At 40.8% G+C, this 23,455-nt stretch overlaps 1 protein-coding gene and 1 non-coding gene across 7 annotated transcripts in view; both read left to right on the top strand.

Moving 5' to 3' along the window:
• The first annotated feature begins 942 nt into the window (after positions 1 to 942).
• LOC101745506 (tuberin) overlaps positions 943 to 23,455 on the top strand; it is a 40,229-nt gene continuing 17,716 nt past the window's right edge. For 2 of the 6 annotated variants that reach the window (XM_038016690.2, XM_038016688.2), the window contains exons 1-23: positions 943 to 1,197; positions 1,292 to 1,425; positions 3,384 to 3,641; positions 3,993 to 4,129; positions 4,761 to 4,935; positions 5,950 to 6,141; positions 6,662 to 6,803; positions 7,632 to 7,777; positions 8,661 to 8,833; positions 9,207 to 9,375; positions 10,153 to 10,380; positions 11,896 to 12,069; positions 13,369 to 13,566; positions 15,299 to 15,479; positions 15,550 to 15,705; positions 15,772 to 15,968; positions 16,560 to 16,673; positions 16,912 to 17,051; positions 17,127 to 17,252; positions 17,344 to 17,494; positions 17,977 to 18,059; positions 19,644 to 19,751; positions 23,132 to 23,225. In XM_038016690.2, coding sequence (XP_037872618.1) covers positions 1,125 to 1,197; positions 1,292 to 1,425; positions 3,384 to 3,641; positions 3,993 to 4,129; positions 4,761 to 4,935; positions 5,950 to 6,141; positions 6,662 to 6,803; positions 7,632 to 7,777; positions 8,661 to 8,833; positions 9,207 to 9,375; positions 10,153 to 10,380; positions 11,896 to 12,069; positions 13,369 to 13,566; positions 15,299 to 15,479; positions 15,550 to 15,705; positions 15,772 to 15,968; positions 16,560 to 16,673; positions 16,912 to 17,051; positions 17,127 to 17,252; positions 17,344 to 17,494; positions 17,977 to 18,059; positions 19,644 to 19,751; positions 23,132 to 23,225 — 3,549 coding nt within the window. In that variant the 5' untranslated portion in view covers positions 943 to 1,124. The remainder of the gene's footprint in view (positions 1,198 to 1,291; positions 1,426 to 3,383; positions 3,642 to 3,992; positions 4,130 to 4,760; positions 4,936 to 5,949; positions 6,142 to 6,661; positions 6,804 to 7,631; positions 7,778 to 8,660; positions 8,834 to 9,206; positions 9,376 to 10,152; positions 10,381 to 11,895; positions 12,070 to 13,368; positions 13,567 to 15,298; positions 15,480 to 15,549; positions 15,706 to 15,771; positions 15,969 to 16,559; positions 16,674 to 16,911; positions 17,052 to 17,126; positions 17,253 to 17,343; positions 17,495 to 17,976; positions 18,060 to 19,643; positions 19,752 to 23,131; positions 23,226 to 23,455) is intronic. The other 4 variants (XM_062673241.1, XM_038016691.2, XM_038016689.2 and 1 more) reach the window with 3 other exon arrangements.
• Mir2774a-3 (microRNA mir-2774a-3) lies at positions 11,775 to 11,847 on the top strand. Its single transcript, NR_107346.1, has one exon. It is a non-coding gene; the product is annotated as a microRNA mir-2774a-3 (primary transcript).

Raw genomic sequence — 23,455 nt, 5'->3', positions numbered from 1 at the left:
GCTACCCATCTTGAGATATAAGTTCTAAGGTCTCAAGTATAGTTACGGTCCCCCTGATGACAAATGGTTAGGTTGGGTTGGCTACCATTTACCCCTCTACTGTACCATTCAACTTTCTACGGAGAACAGACGTCGGGTGTGAGTGCGAAAGGGGAGTCGTGGTGGGTTTCGCGGGCCCTAAACATAGCCTTGGGCCCGCGGCTTGCTCACGATATCTGCAGACCGTCAAATCCCACATATCCCGCGTGCTCCGCTCGTATGTGGTTCGACCCACTGCCCGAAAAAAAAGGCGTTTGCTACCATCATACAATCTCTTTCGGGGATACGGCACATTAGATTTTGAAAATAAAAAACTTGGGAACAAAAATCTTTTCAACAAGATATTAAATTGAATATGAGAGAGAAATTGAAAGTTATTAAAAATTACGTTTAAAGAATGAGATTCATATGAAATCAAAATATTTGCAATATAGCCTACATACTCGTATCCTCAATTTATATTTAGCCCTTCCTATTTTAGGTACTAGTAGTGCCATCTATTGCAAAATACACGCTAACTCTTACAGCGTGAAGTTGAAATGAAGAATGTTAATTTAATTTACTAGTGATATGGATGAAAAATCAAAGGATGTAATGTCTCGTGTTGATAACACAAAATACAAACGATGCCTTTGTTTTTGTCTTTACTAACGAGCTCAAAACACAAAGGAAATTTTCCATCTGCGATTCGTTCAGAAATAATTAGGTCAAATTGTTAACGTAACTTTTTTCTTTGAATTTAATAGTTGCTCTTCATTAATCCGCAAACTTGGTCCAAATTGATAATTTAAGTATGATATTTAGATCTAACGTAAAACTGACTGGCAAATTTTAAAACAGAAATTGAAACTGTTTGTGTTTCGTTCAGAATGGCTCATGTCTATGTTGAATGGCCGCCTGTCAGCTGTAAGTACATCGGCTGAGAATCTGTCAAATGGTGAATAGCAAAGCAGGAGCGGTAGTGAGAATATTTTGTAATAAATATGTCTTTTTATTCGCTTTATCAAACACTTAGGTAATCGCCGCGGCTAGCCGTAAGCTGTAGTGTATTAAGAGTTTATATACAAAACCGGTGTCCATGCAAAATGGGGTCTAGGGACAGGGACTCGAAATCGCTACAGGACAAGCTGAAAGTGTTCTTCAAGAAAGGTGCATCGGGTGAGTACTGCGCGTGTGTTATGGTATTCGGAACGTGGCCGTGGTGTGTTTCGGGTTTTGTGGTGTAATATGTTGAATCTGGGCGTATGTACAGCGCCGCTAGCGGCTCGCAGCGAGCTGGTGTCGAAGGAGGTGCTTCATGAGTTGAGCGTCGAAACGCCGCTGCACCGACGGCTCCGTGCCATGAAGGATGTTGGCGACAAGGTCATTCAGGGACGCGTGGAAGACGTGAGTTCTTAAATCTACCTTCATTTTGTTTTTGTTCATATAATCTTTTCTATCCTATGCAACAACTTTAGTTGAATCAAAACATCATAATTATTTAAAAAAACAACAACTTAAACAGATTGCTAATTTTGGTATTCACCTACATTATTTTTATAACATGACTAAGGGCCCTAAATTGTTATATTGAAATCAAATTGTTCCACTGCTGCACTCCTCCATAAAATAACAAATATACTTCCCATCCATAAAATAGTGAATAATAAAAATTCCAATAATTCATATGAGTCGACTATTATCAAAGGCGGCAATCTGACTTTTGGACAATGATTGGTAAATCAGAAAAACGAATTATTGACTTTGTATTCCATTGGCAGTCACAAAACTCTTCGGAACGACATCTTAGATAAATAACAGGTTAACTATTAACCTTTATTTAATGCAGGTTTTGAACCGTATTCTTTGAAGGAGACGATTATATTCAAATAAATCTGTATTGACATATCAATAAATTTTTTTTGTCCAAATGTACAGATTGCCGCCTTTGATAATAGACGACTCATATTAAACATTAATTTATTGAGAAACAAACACTATAAATCAGTTCACAACATTTTGTTGTACACATCCTTATGACTAATTACTATGTAATTTGTAACATAATTTTAGTTTGCATTATTAAAAAGGAAGAAAAATAATGAAACTTTGTCACTGATCATAAAATAAATAATTTCTTGAATAATATTTAATTGCAGCATGCTATTTGCTTTTACAATCACTCAATTGACACTTTTTACAAACAACTCCCTAATTAAAAAAAGAAATAATACTTACCTTAGTACTTTACCAACCTGTTTTGTCAGGTTGCCACTCAGTAAGGACCAAGTTAGTTCTGTATGAATTTTATTATAACTCATACAGATATGCAGAGGTTAGTACATATCTACTAACAACATCACTAAATTGGACTGAATGCAAATTGAATGCATTCGTATCAATCAATGCAACGGTGTTCAAATCTGCAGGTTGTACCAATTTTTCTAATAAAATACGTACTTAACAAATGTTCACGATTGACTTCCAACTTGAAGGATTAACATTGTGTAATAAAAATCAAACCTGCAAAATTAAAATTTGCATAATTACTGGTGGTAAGACCTCTTGTGATTTCGCACGGATAGGTACCACCACCCTGCCTATTTCTGCCGAGAAGCAGTAATGTGTTTGGTTTGATGGGTAGGACAGCTGTTGTAACTATACTGAGACCTTAGAACTTATATCTCAAGGTGAGTGGCACATATACGTGTAGATGGGCTCCAGTAACCACTTAACACCAGGTGGGCTGTGAGCTCGTCCACCCATCTAAGCAATAAAAAAAGTGAACGCATTTGATTACTTTGTAATTAAAATTATTTAAAAATAGAAGTTTTTTTTTTTCATCGAAAGCAGTTTGCTATCCAGATGAACAGAAAAGAGTACCATCTATAATACCTTCCCCAGTCCATAGTTAAGGCCCTCACAGATGACTTATTAGTATTTAATGACTATAGTATTTCCTGTTATGTACAATGAGTATATATAGAATTTAATAGTCATTTGCATAATTGCTGGTAAGATATGCTATATGGGTTGTGACTGAAGTTTTGTCTAGTTGTTCAAAAATCCAGAAATCGATTGTGTATTCCAGTTTGATAATTTGAACAGTATTTATTTCAATGTGAAATTTGAATGAAAATATTGTGTTGAATTGCCATTACTGAAATTTTCCATCTTTAATATGTAATCCTTATCATCTGAATGATGTGACTATCTGAGCCTATGAAAAAGCCACAGAGGCACAAAAATTAGAATAACACCCTTGCCAATAATGATAGGCAAGGGAGTAATATGTGTGGAGATTATATCCACCATCAGTAAGGAATATACACTTGATGCCCAGAACATTTACATTTTCTCAATAGGGTGGTGTTGAAAAGTTATGGTCTTGCACTCGAGACCTCCTCTACACGGATAATACCGAAGCCCGTCACACAGCCCTGTGTTTCATGAGATGTATCGCTGAAGGACAAGCAGAAGATCTACAAATAATGAGGACAATTTTCTTCAAATTCCTAAGGGAGACACACCCGTCTCATCCGCCAGACGACTATCAATTACGCTTTAAACTACTCTATACATTGACTAATAGCGGGAAAAATATTAATTGTTTTGAAGTGGATGTAAGTAAAAAATAATCTTTATTCTTTTTGTTCAATCAATGCAGTTAGCTGAGGGAAAACGGTGACTATGTGTTTGGGGAAATCCCATATAACCTACACAGATATTTCTCTTTATAGAAAGGGGCTTCATTGGATGCTGTTATTAGGCTAAAAAGAAAAAGATACACATTGCTACATTTAAATAGAAAGTGATGAGAATCTAAAAAATTGACAGTGTGAATATATATTTCAATTTTTTGCTTCTCTGAGCATGATTTCAGTGAAACAACACTCAAAACAGCTGTAGTACACATTTACAAATACATATTTGTAAACATTTCACTAATTTCCAGTGATAATCGTTGATTTCAGATTGGAGAGTTCTTATTGGAATGGCTGCCTCAAATTCAGACACCATCAAATACAGTTGAATTTTTACAGCTAATCGTAAATGTAGTAAAATTCAATGCTACATATCTGGACGAACACATTGTACATGGAATTGTCAAGTATGCAGCTTGCTATAAAGAAATATTTACATTTATTTTAAATTGTAAAATGGATAACCCAGCTCATCAGGTCTTAATTGGTTTGATATATAAACAGAAATATCTCTCAAGGACTCATCAATTATTTTGGAATCAAGATTAATTTAAGAAAATTTTCGAAAATAATACTTTAATTTTAAAACACCATCTAAGAGGCCAGATCTCTAATAGAGTCTGTAACCTATAAATACAACTCACTGAGTTTCTCGCTGCACCTTCTCAGTGGGAAAAGCACTGCTCTTGTTAGGACTAGTATTAGCACACTCTTATGTTAAGCACCGTGAGCTCACCTACCAGACATAACGTAGTTGGAATAGCCCCTTAGCCTACCAGCGAATAGGTATTTTTTATTGCCCGTGTAAGCAGACGAACGGCACACCTGATGGTGAGTGGTTACTGATGCCCATAGACTTCAGCAATGCCTGGGACAGCGTCAAGCCACTGCCTACCGTTAAGTACTCTTCACAAACCTCATTTGAAGAAGGATATGTCATAGGTATAGGTAGGATGTACGATCCTCAGTAGTGAGGGAATGATATAGAAGAAGAAGAAGCTCACATTTTAAAGTCTAATTAAAGTTGAAATTCCTCAGCAACGCATGCCACTTGTGCGTATATTCCCCGGAGGTGACAGTTGTGCAGCAGTGCCTCTCCTTGCTCGAGGCTGTCGTGTCGTACTCGCTGTTGCCCCGGGCGTCCCTGCCGACGTTTGTCGGTGCGCTGTGCCGGACTGTCAACATGGAACACTACTGTCAAAATAGTTGGAAGGTACGTTTGATTTACTGGTGGTAGTACCTCTTGTGAGTCCGCACGGATAGGTACCACCACCCTGGCCATTTCAGCCGTGGAGCAGTAATGCGTTTCGGTTGAAGTTTATTTTCATGAACAATTCGAAATTCGAATTCAATAAACTTTTTTGTGGCCAGCATTCTAAAAGAAAAGTTTTTACTGTGTGACAATACTTATGACCTAACTAGTTATATAAATACATTACGAGGAATGATGACGTCTTGTGAAGCGCATCACTAGCCTTTTCCGGTCACCGACGAACCCGTCGCTTGCGACGAAGGGCTTGACGAGTGAATTAACCCATAGACACAGCCCACTGAGTTTCTCGCCGGATCTTCTCAGTGGGTCGCGTTTCTATATCTGCCGTGAAGCAGTAACGCATTTCGGTTTGAAAAGTGGGGCAGCCGTTGTAACTATACTGAGACCTTAGAACTTATATCTCAAGGCGGATGGCGCATTTACGTTGTAGATGTCTATGGACTCCAATAACCACTTAACACCAGGTGAGCTGTGAGCTCGTCCACCCATATAAGCAAAAAAATAAATAATGAAATCAGTTTATGTAGGTCAGTAGGTATGTGTATCTTTCTCCCTTACCCATTACATAAGAGATCTCGCAATCTTGAGTCCATTGCCTTTATTAATCTTGCATTCCTATTTCTGCTTCGAAGCAATCGTGCATGTTTGATGGATGATATAAGTGCTATTGAAAAACAGTTCATGTCACAACTCAAGGTGATGACAATATTGACGTTGTGGTCTACAGAATCTGATCCCTATTTTATTTGAGCTGAGATATTGGGTAACTGCTAAAACATATTGTTTTCCTTCTTGCATATAAATGTCATATTTTAATTCGTTTTATTTGTACCCATAAAATATTTGGCAAGCATTTAAGTTTTTCAAGTAAAATTTTCACAAGCGCTTCGAATTGAGATATCTATCCAAGAGAAATTCCATCTCTTGTAATAAATAAATGATTATGTCGGTCAGTTGATGCGGTACGTGGTGGGCGGAGACATCGGTCCGGCGGCCGTGCAGCAGATGGTGTCGCTGCTGCAGTCGGGGGCGGAGGCCGGGGCTGCCAGGGGCGCCGTGTTCTATATCAACATGGCACTGTGGGGGCCGCAACGTGTGCCCACGCTCAAGGTGTCATTTCTGGCCGTCCTACCGGCCTTTCTGAAGGTTTGTATTTTGCTGTCATCCACTGATATATGTAATAATTTTTAGTGGGAGCTAGTCATCACTCGTACCATTCCACATTTGATTAAAATAATTAGAAATGTAAACCAATCATCAATCAAACCAAACCAACAATGTAATTCTTCAACTCAGTACAGGTGTCAGAAGTAAAATTTGTTTCAACCGAAAATCATAAAAGAGAACATTATTTAAAAACGAAATTATGGCAAAAAAACTTTTCTCAAATTCATCTTTAAATTTATGCTGTCGTGGCCAAAAAACTTTTACTATGAAAAGTAATTTCATTTTAATAATATCAGAAAGTATAAAGCAATATAGATAAAAAAACACTTTTTGATAGAAATGAAACAAGTGCTATTTTTGTGAAAACAAAAAATAGCCAGTAGAACTCTTTGATTGACTAAATTGCACAGAGCATTAACAATGTTAATATTTAGCTCCAGCGCTGCTAGAAACAAAAACATTGTTGGGCTAAGGACATGTAATAAGAGAAATGTTTCAGGCGCTGGAGGGTCGCCAGGCGGTGGTGGCGTACGAGGTGGTGGTGGGGGTGGCCAGCGTGGTCACGCGAGCCCCCCACGAGCTGTACGAGCCGGCCTGGGACGTGCTGCTGAGGATCGTGCGAACCCTGCTGCAGCTCGACAGTTAATATCTGACTACCCTACTTTACTCATTAATGTAGCACACTCTACTCACGCGACACCTGCCGTGCAGTGGTGGCGTCGTGCCTTAATGGGAAGATACATAGTGACATAGTGATCAGAGATTAACATATCTCCGGAGATCGAATTGTATTTTTATTTTTACTAGTGGTCGAACGATAGTCGAAATTCGACTATAATTAGTTGGAATTGTAAGTTTGTACACTATTGTGATTGTATTTTGAACGCCAAGACTACACTATAGAAAAATATTAATAAAGACAAACAATATTTAATCTATTCTCAATTTGACCTCAAACGTCAAGAACCAAAGTTTGACAATAAATAAATAGTATGCATGCGTGTGTGCGTCAAATACATGGCAGTGTATGTAATGTTCTTTTATTGATTTAATGTATTTTTAGGCATAATTTTAAAAAATATTAACATTGTGCACTCCTCTATATTCTCTATAATTGTGGGAAATTTCATACTCCTCCGTCTGCGCAATTTTCGTAAAAAGGGATACAAAGTGCTTCCTTCACGTATAGATATAGATGAATTAAATATGTACAACATATGTGTTTATGGATGCCTCTTGACAGAAGACAATATCTTGTTAACGTCAAATTTATAGAAGTTGTTAATTTGTATAATTACTAGTGATAGTAGAGACTGCACTGAAAACGCGTAGCTACAAACTTTCAGTAATGAAGCAGAACGGTAGGAAAACTAAATTCTCATAACTGAGAGTGAGGACCTTGATGAGGGGAGCTCTGTATTACCCGGTATACGTACATATAATCCAAATTAATAATTTGTGTCGAACAGAATCGTACGACCCCCCCAACGACTTGATGCACTCCCGGCTGCACAACATCATAACGTCGATCGAACAACTCCAGGAGTCCGGCCAGTACAAGGGCGACGCGGAGGCCCTGCTGGACCTCGTGGACAGCTGCGGACACGAGCGCCCGGTCAGTCGCGTACTACTAGCGTTTCCCCAGTACTCGAAATTCGACTAGTATTAATTAAAATTATAAGTTTGAACATTATTATAGTTCTATTGTCAAAGACTATAATCAAACTTTCTATAATCACATACTAGTTGACCCTTCAGACTTCGTAGTACCTCAATCGATAGATAAAAGACGTTAATTTTTTTATAAAATAAACTTAAATCAAACAAAAGGGGGACACATCAAAGGAAAAACGCTGTGACAAATTGCTGTTCGTTAGTCTCGCTAAAACTCGAGAACGGCTGAACCGATTCGGCTAATTTTGGTCTTGAATTATTTGTGGAAGTCCAGAGAAGGTTTAAAAGGTAGATAAATATGAAAATGCTCGGAATTAAATAAAAATAACAATTTTGTCCTTTTGTCCTTTGATGTGTACCCTTTCGGACTAATTCCTTTTATTTGTTTTAAGTTTATTTTATACAAAAGCTTAGGTCTCTCATTTGTCGATTGAGGCACTACGAAGGCTGCCGGGTCAGCTAGTATATATTATCTTATCTTATACCTTTAAATGAGTAATTCTTGTATATATATAATCTGAATCTCGGAAACGGCTCCAACGATTTTCATAAAATTTAGTATACAGGGGATTTCGGGGGCTATAAATCGATCTAGCTACGATTTATTTTCAGAAAATGTTGTTTTATTCGTGTTTTCAATAATCAACTCTTCCCGACATCTATTGGCGAATAATAATACTATTTTTCTTAATTGAGGGCAACTAACCGCTTTAAAGTCACATCAAGATGGCGTTATAAAAAAAAAACCGGTCATCATCTAGTTATAGATGAATATAAGGACTACTCCTTAAATGGCTGCATGTTTAGTGTGCGGTTGTCCTCAGGAATCGTCCACGATGCAGCTGATCAGCCAGCGGGCGGGCGCGCTGTCCCCCACGGGCAGCGAGTGGGTGGCGAGCGCGCTGGCCCTCGCCGACAAGTACATCCGGAACGAGTCGCGCCTCAACGTGCGCCTGCACGCCCTGCACCAGATCATGGCCTTCATTACCAGATACGGGTCCGTCGTCCAGCGCTTGCGGGCGCATTTATGCGGAATTTACATTACGAAATTTGTGTTTTTTAATTTTTTTATTAACACCAGATGGGTTTCACAGCCCACCTGGTGTTAAGTGGTTACTGGAGCCCATAGACATCCACAACGTAAATACGCCACCCACCTTGAGATATGAGTTCTAAGGTCTCAAGTATAGTTACATCGGCTGCCCCACCCTTCAAACCGAAACGCATTACTGCTTCACGGTAGAAATGGGCAGGGTGGTGGTACCTACCCGTGCGGACTCTCAAGAGGACCTACCACCATTAAAAGTAAATAGTTTCGTAATGTAAATTCGCCCTTAGTGACTATGCGGAGTGACGCTGTTGTTTTGCAGCTACGTATACGGCGAGGAGCTGGTGGAGCTGGTGGGGGTGCCGGTGCTGAGCGGGTGCGCGCTGGACGCGGACGTGGCCATGCGCGCGGCCGCCGCCAAGAACCTGGCGCTGCTGGCGCGCAACGGCACCTCCGAGTCTTGCACCGACCTGATAGATCTCCTTGAAAAGGTGAGCTTTTAAATAATTATAATTTGCGTAATTACTGGTAATACCTCTTGTGAGTCTGTACAGGTAGGTACCACTACCCTGCCTATTTCTGCCGTGAAGCAGTAATGCGTTTCGGTTTGAAAGGCGGGGCAGCCGATGTAACTACTTGAGACCTTAGAACTCATATCTCAAGCTGGGTGGCGTATTTACGTTGTGGATGTCTATGGGCTCCAGTAACCACTTAACACCAAGTAGGCTGTGAGCTCGTCCACCAATCCAAGAAATAAAAAAAAAATTAAATACAGTCAGGATAATATTTTTAGCTTTTATTTTCAAGTTAGAAGTTTGATTGTAATATGTAAGAAAGACTTTTTGGTGGGAACGCGAGGAGTGAAGTTGCGTGATTTGTTTTATGTTGTCTATTTAGTGTTTCTTCGGGTTTAAATGTGTAATAACGGTGGTTTATTAACTGTTTGATATCTGTAAAAGTGCACAAATGTGGGAAAATGAAACAAAGCCGCTGAAGGTTAGTTCTCGGGATCCTCTAAAAAGTTCACTGAAAAAACTCAGTAAATGACTACCATTTTACTAAGATTTTCATCCTATATCGTCTCATCTCATCTCATTTTTATTTTGTTTCATTTCACTCCATATTATCATTTTTCATAAAAATAAGAATATAATTAAAAATAAAACATGACTTAAAGGTCTTACTTACCGGGTCATAAAATCCCTTATGAAAAAAATATATTGTGTAATGTAAGCAGTTGGTTGGTGAGGCTCGTGTGGTGGTTGCAGATCCTGAACCGTCCGTTCGAGATGTACGTGACGGACGTGGCCATCCCGGCGGACACGGAGGTGTGCGACCTGCGGCTGGCGGCGGGCGGGCTGCTGGACGTGCTGCGCGCGCGCCTGCTGCACGCGCCCGCCGCGCCCGCGCGCTGCCTCATCGTGCTGCTCGACCACCTGCACCACCACTACCGCCGCCCGGCGCTCTTCCTGCACCACCCCGACATCCGCCTCAAGGTGATCCTTCCTCTAATATTACCTATGAACTTGCCGTTTACTATACAGAGAGTTAGTCTTCTTGATAAATATTGTTACGGGCTGGGGTTCGGGATAAATAAAGTTTCACCAAAGTACAACTTAAAAACTGTATTCAACACTTAAAACACTTCACAAACACTTTAAAACTCTCAATTCGCTTGTTTCGCTTCGAGTAGTTCCGATTACTGACTTGACTGCGTGCCATCCCTACAACGCTTTTATAGCCGATACCTTGACCCTAGAATTATCGAAAATATTCCACACCTCTCTAGTAGCACTTTCCGCTATCTGTCAATAGATGGCGTTATAATTCTCGAGCATTCTGGATATTTCGATATTCGTTCGACTAATCGGCAATAGATGGCGTTACTCTTACCGGCGTAACAATATTATTAACGCCAGTATTGTAAAACGCAACTTCAAACGTAAAATCCTTTTATATAATACTACTAGATACAATACTAGATGTATCCCGCGACTCTACTTGGGTTCAATTTAAAATTTGAGTTGCAGGTTAGAGCTACTTAATTTTGTAGTTATACTCAACAAACAGATTGTCCGATGCAGAAACATCTTTTATAATCGGAATGAGGTTAAAGTGAGAGATACCTATTTATGATTTGAAGCAGTTATGCACTGCAATATAAAACACATTTTATGTACATATTATGTTATACATATTATTCATCGATAGTAGCTACGGACTTGTGGATCTGAAACTGGCACCTGTGACAGAGAAGTTGAGAAGTGCGCGTTTGGGATGGTATGGACATGTGATGAGACGAAATGAAAATGAGGTTGGTAAGAGAGTGTTAACTGTGAATGTGGAGGATAGAGGAAGAGGTAGACCTAAGAAGAAATGGATGGATTGTGTGAAAGACTATATGTGTAAGAGGGAGGTGAGCGAAGAAATGGTATATGGTAGAGGAGTATGGAAGGAGAAGACATGTTGCGCCAACCCCAGGTGACTGGGAGAAGGGCAGGATAATGATGAGTAACTGCGGATCGTATGTCTAGCAACCACTACACGACGACCCACCGTCTTATAAGTGTCTAACGGACACCGACAATGCCAGACTCACATTCATACTGTTAACCTCGTTCGGACTTGTGGCGGGTAGCCATCATACAACGCAAGATATTTGTCAGATGCCTGAACCTCGCTTACGACATTTTCAAGATAAGTCTGCATATATACAAGTGCCGAACAATTACAGTACGGGTGGGGCAGCCGTTGTAACTATACTGAGACCTTAGAACTTATATCTTGAGGTGGGTGACGCATTTACGTTGTACATGTCTATGGGCTCTAGTAAACCACTTAAAACCAGATGGGCTGTGAGCTCGTCCTTCCATCTAAGCAATAAAAAATAAAAAAAACATTCGGACCATCGGTCTACCGAGCAATATCACCCGCTCGGTGGAAGATCGTCCCTCCGTCGTTAAGTACTCCTACAGGATTAATTATAATTATTTGTACTAACTACATTACAGATATTTGAAATGATATTCTGCTTACGGGCGAACACGCTTAACTTCGTCGGCTTGCTGCCTGAAGGTCAGTTTTCGAGTCGAACCCGCGTCGTATGTTCTCCGTTCCTGCTGGTCGAGCCCCTAGGAGTGCGCGGACAGCAACATCAGAACCATCAACACAGAGATGTACCTCCGGTATGTGTTCAGCAGAACGTTTGTCTTGATCATTTATTTAGTTTCCAATTAACAGTTTTAGATTTTAAAAAAATAATTTAGTCCGCACCCTCTCGTCTACTTAGTACAATGAATAGTTTTATTTACTAATTGAGACTTCTTTTAATTGTGAAAAATACCTGAAAAATTATAAAGTACAATACACTTTTTAGTCTTCACAAGTGCCTTAATTTATATTTCTATACTAATATTATAAAGAGGAAAGATTTGATTGTTTGTTTGTATTGAATTGTCTCCGAAACTATTGAAACGATTTACAAAATTCTTTCACTGATGGCAGGCTACACTATCCCCGGGTGACATAGGCTATATTTATTATATTTTAAAAAAAAATTGAGATTCTTACTAAAACTACAATAATGTAACCCAATGTGTAAAAAAATACCTATATTTTTCCGGTTATAAAAAATTCCGGCTAAAAATACCTAATTTTTTTTACATCGCATGCGTTACTAGCCAAGCGAAGCCGGGGCGGGCCGCTATATCTTAATATATATAAATCACGTGTCACGTTGTTTGTCCGCGATGGACTCCTAAACTACTTAACTAATTTTTAATTAAATTTGCACACCGTCTGCAGTTTTCCAACTTGAAAGATAGGATGGTTTTTATTTCGATTAATGGTCGCAAGATTTATTAATTAACAATAAAATTATTTCTTATGTTGATTATTGTTATTAATTGTAAGTTTCATAAGTCTAAAACAGATGGCGCATTAAATCTGTTTTTACAGACAATTAATTGTAATACTGTCTGACGTTAATATCTTATAGATGGCGCTGTGTTAAAAATAACAACGTTTCACATAAGCTACAATGTAATGGCATAAACACCACGTGTTGCTGAGGCTAAAGTATAAGTGAAATTTATTTCGTAGTAAACGCAATACAGTGAAATCGAATTGTTCTTACTTTGTCAATTTTTGGTATTCGCATAGCTCGCCGCGTGTTATTTAGAAACAAAAACCTTAGCCACAGCAACGCGTGGCTGGGTCTGCTAGTTATATATCGACGCTTGAAAAGCACACGTGACTAAGCGACAATGCATGAATTTGACATTAAACTAAGATAAAGTTGAAATACCTGAAAAAAAAATTTTTAATGATTCTAGCTGTAGGATTTAAATGACTTTAATAGACCTAGAAATATATTTTTTTGGGCATCGAATATGGTTATCGCCTATCATTTATCTACAAAGCAGTTATTATCGCTTAGTCACGTTTGCCTTTCAAGCGTCGATATGCAGATACAAGCTGAGTAGTCGTGTGCGCAGGGCGCGTGCGTGGTGCCGGCGGCCCGCGCGGCGCGCGCGCTGTGTGCGGCACTGACGCGCGACGCGGAGTGGGCGGTGGTGGGGCGCGTGCTGCGGGCGCTGCCGCCGCTGCTGCACGCGCGCGCGCTGGCGCTGGGCCGCCGCGCGCACGACCTCGACGTGCTCGCCTCCACGCTCTGCTCCATGGTGAGCTCTCTTATTGCACGTTATTGTACGCTGACAATAGGCTATAACAGGTGACGGTAACCACTCACCATCAGGTGGGCCGTACGCTCGTCTGCCTTCAAGGAAAAAAATAATATTTCAAAAAGGTGCGCTAATAGCATTCTCTTGATTCAACTTGAAGTCATCGTCTCCTAAAAGATAAAACATCCTGTGCATTATATATCTAGCGATGCACCGGTACTCGAATCCCGCAAGCAAGTACCAATTTTTCTAACGAAATGCGTACTTAATAAATGTTCACGATTGACTTCCACGGTATAGGAATAACATCGTGTAATAAAAATCAAACCCGCAAAAATTATAATTTGCCTAATTTCTGGTGGTAGGTCGTCTTGTGAGTCCGCGCGGGTAGGTACCACCTTCCCGCCTATTTCTGCCATGAAGCAGTAATGCGTTTCGGTTTGAAGGGTGGTGATATCGTTGTAATGTACTGAAATCTTAGAAGTAATATCTCAAGGTGGTGGCATTTACTTTCATTTAGAGTAGATATTCGGTTAAGATGGGCTCCGGTAACCATTTAACACCAGGAGAGCCGTGAGCTCGTCCACCCATCTAAGCAATAAAAAAAATTAAAAATAAAGGTAAGCCGTGGTCGTGTTTACAGAAAAATGAAAAGTTTGTCCGTGATGAACATCTGAGAACCGATTTTAATGGAAATTCCGATACCTTGTGGACTTTAGTCCAATTTGGAAGACAGGATAGTTTTTAACCCGCTTTATAATCACACTTTTTGAGGTTATACTTCTTTAGGCGCATTAGGAAAAATTGTGAGAGTGAAATTTTACGATGCGCGCGCACCGTGACACAAAATTAACAGAATGAAGTTGCCCACTAAATCGCTCATTACAATACGACCGACGTAACTTGGCGAGTCTGAATATAGCCGCAGGTGAACTTTCCGAACCGTACCGAGAATTACCGAATTTATACGATGTCAAGAAAAGGGATGTCCAATATGCGTGTTTGGGGATGTTTAATCGATTTTTTTTCAAATTGATTAAAATTTAAATAAAAAAAAAAAAAAAAAAATTAATAAAAATAAAGTATAACTTCTTACGCGCGTACATAAGTATACGCAACCTTTTTTTGACCGCACTTTTTTATTCACATACGGTAAATGATTATTAATATCTGTGAGCTCTACAGGTTTTTAAAAGATGGCAGTGTACAACAACTTGATGCTTTAATATCCGGTTATATAATAGATGACGATGTATTGAAAATCTAAACTTTTTTATGCTACATAATGTTTAATCCTTTTACGTAAAATAGACAGTGCGTCAATAGTTTCCAAAAATCTATGTTCTTTATATAATTAGCCATAGTCACAACGAAGTGTGACGGTTTTTATTTAATAACGCAGGATGCTTACAGATGGAAAACATCCCTTCTCTCTCCCTAAATAATTAAAAATGTAATTTTTTATGTCTAATTTAGCATTATCTAGTGGGCTATGCGACTGTATGTGCAGCCCCATAGACACAACCCACTGAGTTTCTCGCCAGATTTCTCAGTGGGTCGCGTTTCCGATCCGGTGGTAGATTCTCCGTAGCACTGCTCTTGCTAGGGTCAGTGTTAGCAACACTCCGGTTTGAGCCCCGTGTGCTCACCTACACACGCCAGGGTAAAGCTGAAATAGCCTTCAGAGGCTATCAGCATAGAAAGAGAAAAAAAAAAAAAAAAAAATGTGCAGATCTCAGACCGCAGCCTGAACTTCCCGGAGTGTCTGCGCACGTGCAAAGGCGGCAAGCTGCTGGTGTCGGAGTTCCACGGCACGGCGCTGCCCGCGCTGGCCGCGCTGGCGCCCTACCACAGCTGCCTCGAGCCGCAGACGCAGCAGCGGATCGTGCGCTGCCTGCTCAAGTACGGCATGGGTCAGTGTCTCGCCGCGCGCCGCCCCGCCCCGCCGCCCACTCCCAACTAACCGCTCGTGGTTGTCGCCAGTGCTGCGCTCGCCGCAGCCCTACATCAACGCGCTCACCATCTTCACGCTGGAGACGCGCGACACGATGGTGAAGATGCTGCCCGAGGTGCTGCTGGACCTGTCCAAGATCTCGGACACGAAGGCCATAGCGAGCCCCATGCTGGAGTTCCTGTCGAGTGAGTGCTCTCCCCCCAGCCCCCCGGTGCGCGCTCTGGCCCCGGCTGACCCCGGCTGTGTTGCAGCGCTGACGCGGCTGCCGAAGGTGTTCGCGTCGTTCGTGGAGGACCAGTACATGTCGGTGTTCGCCATCCTGCTGCCGTACACCAACCCGTCGCGCTACAACCACTACGCCGTGTCGCTGGCGCACCACGTCATCGCGGCCTGGTTCCTCAAGTGCCGCCTCTCCTACCGCAGGAACTTCGTCAGGTTCATCATACACGTGAGTTCGTCCCGAGTGTTGGGGACAATAATAATATCTAATGCTAAACTCTATATAAATATTACATTGAGTTTCGTGCTTCTCCCTTTGTATGTGATGAGCTTCCCATATAAACCTTCAACACCTAAATAACCACTTTTAGGGGTAAATATGCGTACGCGCCGATATATAACGTGTACTATTATTTGTAGCTGTATTTAATTTTATTAAACATAAATGACACTAATACAGAAATAGAAAGGATGCTCCCAATTAATGTTGAACTATCCAACGTGCACAATAAAGCAATATTTCTGTATCCGAACCCGTTATAGTGTCGTGAAAAATAAATATTAAATTTAAAGTGAATATTTGTGTAAATAGTAAGTACCATATAAGACAGACAGACAGAGTTGCAGCTAGACAATTTTACATTTTACAATTCGTAACATTTTGAAACGATTGCTTATTATAAATAAATCGTTTTCACCCACGGATGTCAGAGTTTATATCTCAACCTACAATTACGTACTAGGTACTGATTGAAGGTTGGTCGTGGTATTGTCTGAGACGTGCATTAGAGAGCGCAGGCTGACCCGCGCCGCTCCGCAGGGCCTGCACAACTACATCATCATGCCGTTCGAGGAGCAGCTGCAGTACAAGAGCAACTTCCAGCACGGCGCCGCCAACGAGGACTCCTCCAACCGGCAGCGGAGCTCCAGTCTGGTACGTGCCCCTCCACCGCGGCAGATGAGGCGCCAGAGTGTCGTCCCAGCTTAAAGTGCTATAATATTAAGCCGTGCTTATAATAGTATTTGAACAGTACAGCTTGAGACGCCGCTGCGCCATCTGTAAATGTAGACCCTAGTCCGGGTCTACGCTGCCTTTGGAGCTACAACACTTCCTTAACAGTTGGGCGAATGGTCCTCAGAGACCCCGGTGCTGACACCGCTCTCCCTCGCAGGGCTCCCGCGCCGTGCCGCAGGTGGCCATCGGGCGCGGCGGGCCCTCCGCCTCCGCCGCCTTCCACGTGGAGCTCACGGAGACGTGCGTGGACCTGCTGGCGCGGTACGCCACCACGCCCTGCACCGTCAAGCCGCAGAGGTACGAGCCGCGCGCCCCCGGGACGCCGCGTCGACATATTGTGTTCGTTTATACACGATGCAATCTCAATTCCAGGAGCGATCTAGCGGAATTTCTGTTCAACGGCGGCCAGTCGATGACGTGGCTGGTGGGCCACAAGCTCGTCACCATCACCACGTCCGGCTGCTTGCAGAACTCACTCAAGCAGGGACTTTGCGACAGGTGACGAGCGATTATGAGTATTTAATAAAATTATTATAAATGTTTGTCAAGTGTCGTTGATGTAGTGACAAACGGTTGTCGTGGCCCGCAGGTGCGCGGCGCTGTGCAAGCAGCACGCGGAGAGCGCGGCCGGCCCGCTGCCGCCGCTGCGACCCGCCGCCTCTGCCGCACCCGCCGCGCCTGCCGCATCTGCCGCACCCACCGCGCTCGCCGCCAACGCCGCATCCGCCGGCGCGTCGCAGGTAGTGTTCTCACTCATATTGTAAATTTGTTAATCTATATATATAAAAATGAATTGCTGTTCGTTAGTCTCGCCAAAACTCGGAAGCGGCTGGACCGATTTGGCTAATTTTGGTCTTGAATTATTTGTGGAAATCCAGAAAAGGTTTAAAAGGTAGAAAAATATAAAAATGCTCGGAATTAAATAAAAATAGCAATTTTGTTTTTCCTTTGATGTATCCCTCGTCAGACGGATTCCTTTTGTTTTAATTTTATTTTATACAAAAGCTTAGGTCTTTTATTTATCGATTGAGGCACGACGAAGTCTGCCGGGTCAGCTATCTATATTATAAATATAAGAATTAATTGGCCCTTACCGTAGTTTAGTTTACACATGTCCCAGGTCAGAGCGCGGTCACCCAGCGGTCGACATACACAACCCGCAGTACCGGTAGTTCAGAGAGCTAGTTCTTTTAAAAACGTCACTTATTTGCTGACATTCCAGACACAGCTTAATGAGTCGACGAGCGACAGCCAGACAACCGAGGACAGCCCGTCGCAAGCACAAAACCCGCCCGAAGTAAAACGGTAAGCTTTACTACTTAGCTTTTGCAAGTTGCCTTCCAAAATCTACTAATACTGAAAGAAACTTATCTTCAATAACTTTGGTGATTTTAAATTTGTAATTCGATAGCTCGGCTCTGTCTGACCTCGACCGTGATATGAAACTAAATAAGTTCGAAAGAGGTCGGATATTCCAAATCGAACTTTTCCGTCTGTCTATTTGTTTGTTTGTTGATTGATAATTTCACTATATAATGGTTTTTGTTGGTATAAACTTGGCCCGGTTTTGGGGGAAGGGATAGACGATTGAGCTTTACGCTTTCTCTTGGTGACTCCAACTAACGCTTAAGAACACGCAATAAGGTCTATATTTCTGTGAAACTGGGTTGGTAAAAGTTAGTCGTGCGACTGAAAACTCTGCAATACTTCTAAAATCGTGTTATTTTTTTTTTCAATTTCAATGATATTGTTGTCTACTTAGTATTATTTTACTTATAAATGTTATTGACTTATTAAAAAGACGATAAGACACGTTCTTAAAGGTCAATACCTAATACCTATAATTAAACTGCGCAATAGTCGATATTCCGACTCTCCGCACTTTATACGTATTAATAAAGAGTCGATCTATCGATGATTCACTCTGTAAGAGCTAAAATCATAACGTCGAAAGTAGCATTAAAAAAACAATTTTATCATATCCGAATTATCCTGTCTTTATCCTGTGACTGCATTTGTACTAGACCACGCAAAACTAGACTAATAATCCGTCCTCTTCTAACACTCGCGTTAGAGAGAAACAGAACAATTTGCGGGTACGCTTCGTTCGTCTAAATAAACTAAAAACATTTTAAAATTTAAAATAGTTGTGAGTTTTCAGTCGACGCCAAACTAAGGTTTTCCGAGTTTCCTTCGTGAATAACAAGGGGCTTTTTATAACCGGTACTATCGCCTACACCGCACGCTACACTTATATTATATTATAAACAGAATAAAAGAAAATAAAAATTTTTTTTTTTAGTAATAAGTCTTTTATGGAAATGTAAATTAACATAAATAATCGCGTTCGTGAATCGTTGATGACCACACGTAAAATACTCCATATGTGGCCGACTATTTATATCAAATTATGAATTCAAAACATAATCGCGGCCGTATTCAACAAAATCATTAGCACCATCATAGTTGAAATTTTAAATGAAAATGATTTTTGGTTTGCTCAAAATTGGAATAAATATTTAATGAAATTGATTTATCGCGTTTATTCGTACACTCGTCGGTCAATCAAAGCCAGGGTGGCCACACGGCGAGGTATTAAGTCCATCTCTCGTTTATATTGGATCGGTGGCTACCCTACCCTTGCCTCAATTAGTGTGGACGACACGTCCTTCTTCAAACGAGGCTTGTGGAGAGTACTAAGCGGTAGGCAGCGGCTTGGCTCTGCCCCTGGCATTGCTGAAGTCCATGGGCGACGGTAACCACTCACCATCAGGTGGGCCGCATGCTCGTCTGCCTACAAGGCCAATAAAAAAATAAGTCCTACTGGTCAATGCGTACACGTGGTGTGGGCGGGGTGCGGTGTGAGGCAGCGTGTGTGTGCGTGTGTAGCTACAGCAAGCGGTCGCTGCAGCACAGCCGCTCCACGGAGACCAGCTGCTCGTCCCTGTCATGCTGCGACGCCCCCCTCCTGCCGCCCACCAGCGGACACACCACCAGGTCCAAGCGCCCCTACTAAAACGACTAATATGCTTTCATACTATTTGACGGCTCATGGAAACACCACGCGAAAGTATACTCCTAGTACAGGCTTGTACGCTTAAAAGGAGACTCCAATCATGTATGGTTTTGGCTCGCTTTTGAAAAGTTTTTTTTTTATGTAACATTGATGTATGTAGGTCTGAGGACTCTGTCATCCCCTCACAGTCCAGCCGTGCCATGCGAGGGGTCTAGTTACACTTTTTTTACCGACCTATTCTAGTGACCTTGAAAGGTCATACTAGATTCACCGAACGAGTAGGTGAGCTCACGGAGCTCTAACCTGAGGACGTTGTTAACACTAGCCCTAACAAGGGCAGTGCTTCGCGGAATCTACCACCGGATCGGAAACGCGACTCACTGAGAAGATCCGGCGAGAAACTCAGTGCGCTGTTACACAATGATACAATAACATTACCTAATGGAATAATTTTTATTTATTTATTAAACTTCATGCATATTAATGTGCGTTTGCGGACTTAATACAGGGCGGCCCATAAGTCCTTTGATATGAAAAAAAATTTATTAAAATAAAACTAATTACATTATGAATAAAATTTTTATTTACATAAAAAGCTTAAAAAACGGGAATTATTTTTTGAAAATAACATCTCCTAAATGTAATCCGTTGCGATCACGGCACTCTTGCAAACGACGTCTAAAATTGTCGATGACTGCGCGGCACGTCACTGCTGAAATGCTTGTCATTTCTCTGCGGATGTTTTCTTTTAGGGCCTCAATTGACCGCGGGTTTGTGTCGTATACTTTAGCCTTAAGGTAGCCCCACAAAAAAAAATCCATCGGGGTCAGATCTGGACTACGTGGAGGCCAGGAAATGTCTCCTCTCTTAGAGATAACTTTGCCAGGAAAAAGTTGACGGATAACGGGCATAGCAGTGTTAGAGGTGTGAGAAGTGGCCCCATCCTGTTGAAACCACGTCCTGGCATTAAAGCCTGAAAAGTTTGGCAATTCTGGTATGAAAAACTCTTCGATCATAGCCACATATCGCTCCGACGTAACAGTAACTGCGCGCCCTCTGCCATCCTCAAAGAAGTAAGGCCCTAGGATACCATACCATACCATACCATACTTTCGGACTATGTAAGGGCTTCTGATGCTTAAGTTTTGGATTGATGGGGCTCCAATAGCGGCAATTTTGTTTACTAACATGCCCGTTAAGATGGAAATGAGCCTCGTCAGAGAACATTATGTTATTGAAGGAAGTAAACCGATTCAACATTTCATTCGCATAATTTTGTCTTTGAATACCGTCAGTTTCCTTTAATTCTTGAACCAACTGAATTTTGTAAGGGTGCATATGTAAATCTTTCTTCAAAATCCGTTGTAACGATGTCCTGGATACGTTTAATGCTCTGGCGCGCTTACGAGTTGACTGTGTCGGATTTTCGCGAATAGACTGTGTCACTGTGTCTATGTTTTGTTCCGTACGTGACGTCCTTGGGCGACCCAACCGCGGTTTATCTAACGTCGAACCGGTCTCCTCGAACTTAGCAACCCAGTTCTTAATCGTTTGAAGAGTTGGAGTGTCGTCAAAGTTGTGTAAACCTTTGTGTTCTCGAAATTTACGCCGCGCAACGGTTGCCGAATTGTCGTTTTTATAAAACTCGCGCACACAAAACGCACGGTCCGCTCCGGTAAAACGCTCCATCGCGACTAAATTCCCAGAAACCGAAGTTACTCCCCCCGCTTCCCCTGCACCGCTCACGCGCGCCCTGTTCGTTTTATTCAAATTTTACTTTTCAAAGGACTTATGGGCCACCCTGTACCTAAGAAATAATCTACCAGTCGACAAAGGGTGATACAGAAAAGAACGTAATAGGTACTTCGGTTGATAATTCAGGGAAAAATAAATGCTGTACAATATAGTCTTACTAAATATAAATTTAAATAAATACATATAATATATAAACATTAAGCATATGAATTTAACAAATATAAATACCTAAAATACCATACAAAAAAGTACATATCTAAATATATACACCATATAGTTAAATATTAATTTTGAAACGACTCAGTTGATTTACCACGGCCGACCTTATAGATATGCCGGAAAATATCGGGAAACAACTTTAAAGGTACTAAGAAAAGTTTAAAAGGGACATGCAAATAAACGCAAATTTAGTAATCACAACATACTGTTTACAACGCCCAGAATTAACAACAAAAATGGAATAACGTGAGGAACAGCTTTCAAGATGTGCCTTATAGTAAAGATTCCCAATATTCTTAATATTTTCGTATTAAAACATGAAAATTAAAACAAAAACTTTAAAGGTATCATACTTTTACATACGACGTATGTAAAAAAATATAGCCAGTCCATTTGACTTATGCATAACTTAAAACGGTGTTTGAAAATACTTATAATTAAGTTGAAATATCCTCAAACGAGATTTAAGAAGAGTATTACTATAGTCCTAACGTAGGCAGAGAAATTTTCCGTTGCCAAACTCGATATTATGTCGGGCTGGCAAAATTCTTTAGCAATTAAGCTACAAAAAGCTATGCGAAACAAACATAATTGTTCTAGACAGTGTTTCCATTAGACATCAAATACGCTTTGCATGCTTTTGTGCAGTTAGTTTTGGAAATGGCTAATATTAAATCGTGAATCACGCTCGCTTCATTCAGTATACAAACGGAATTATCTAGTAGTCACGATTAGATGAGGCAACGAATAAAAAACCAGCTCGATCAAACTTCAAGGAGCGCACTGAAGAAGGTGAGTACATACTCCGCTAAAGACGTCTTGGTCACATTTGTGTTTTGAACGTATATAAAATAACTGCAATGCAATAAACGTTTACAATGCTGTATGTTACATTAAAAATAACGCTAAAAATATTACACTACTGTCTGCTACCTTTACGACTCATGTTTTAGAACTGCTAATTAAAAGAAAGAGGTGTGGTGTCGTGGGACACCGGATAGAAACGAAGTTCCTTATTATAAAAATATTAATTTTAAGTTCTATTCGAGGTATACAGAAAATAATTATTCGGGTTTACATAATGATTTATAAAAAATATGTTATTATTTGTACGTTATTACAAAGCTAAATCGTACACTGTGTGCATTACTAATTTGTACGTTATTACAAAGTTAAGTCGAACACTGTGTGCATTACTAATAAAAATCTTACGTTACGGACGTTTTTTCCCGGTTCCCCTCCGCATCGTCCCATAAGGAACTTCGTTCCAAAAAAGCGAGAATTTCGTTCATTGACAATCCTTATTCTGTACTTAAAACATAGAAATAATGTCGTGTTTGATTGTAGAAAAAGAGTTATATAACTGTATAAGTAAATTATTTCACAGACAAAATTCATCGGAGAACAATAAGACAACAGATCCTCTAGTCGAAGTCCTCAACCAATTCTCACAGCGGTTCGAAAGGATATCCAAGGAGGTGGTAAGCATTCACTGAAATTAGGTAAATAGCAGACTGCTTAAGGTACTACCCACTCTTCTATGGTTGAGTTGAGACTTTGCAGGTAAAGTTTCTGGAACTACCAGGAGGTGAGTTGTTTTTAAAAATTGTATTTTTTTAAACTATTAGTTGTGACGTATTCTTATTCAAACACTGCTTGGATACTCTCCTAAGCGCTCATGGTGAAGTTCATGATCATCGCTGACCATTCA

The sequence above is a fragment of the Bombyx mori genome, chromosome 17, assembly GCF_030269925.1.
Source record: "Bombyx mori chromosome 17, ASM3026992v2".
In the NCBI taxonomy this organism is placed as follows: Eukaryota; Metazoa; Arthropoda; class Insecta; order Lepidoptera; family Bombycidae; genus Bombyx; species Bombyx mori.
The sequence above is the reverse complement of the archived record's forward strand: the minus strand, read 5'-3'. Positions and strand labels throughout refer to the sequence as shown.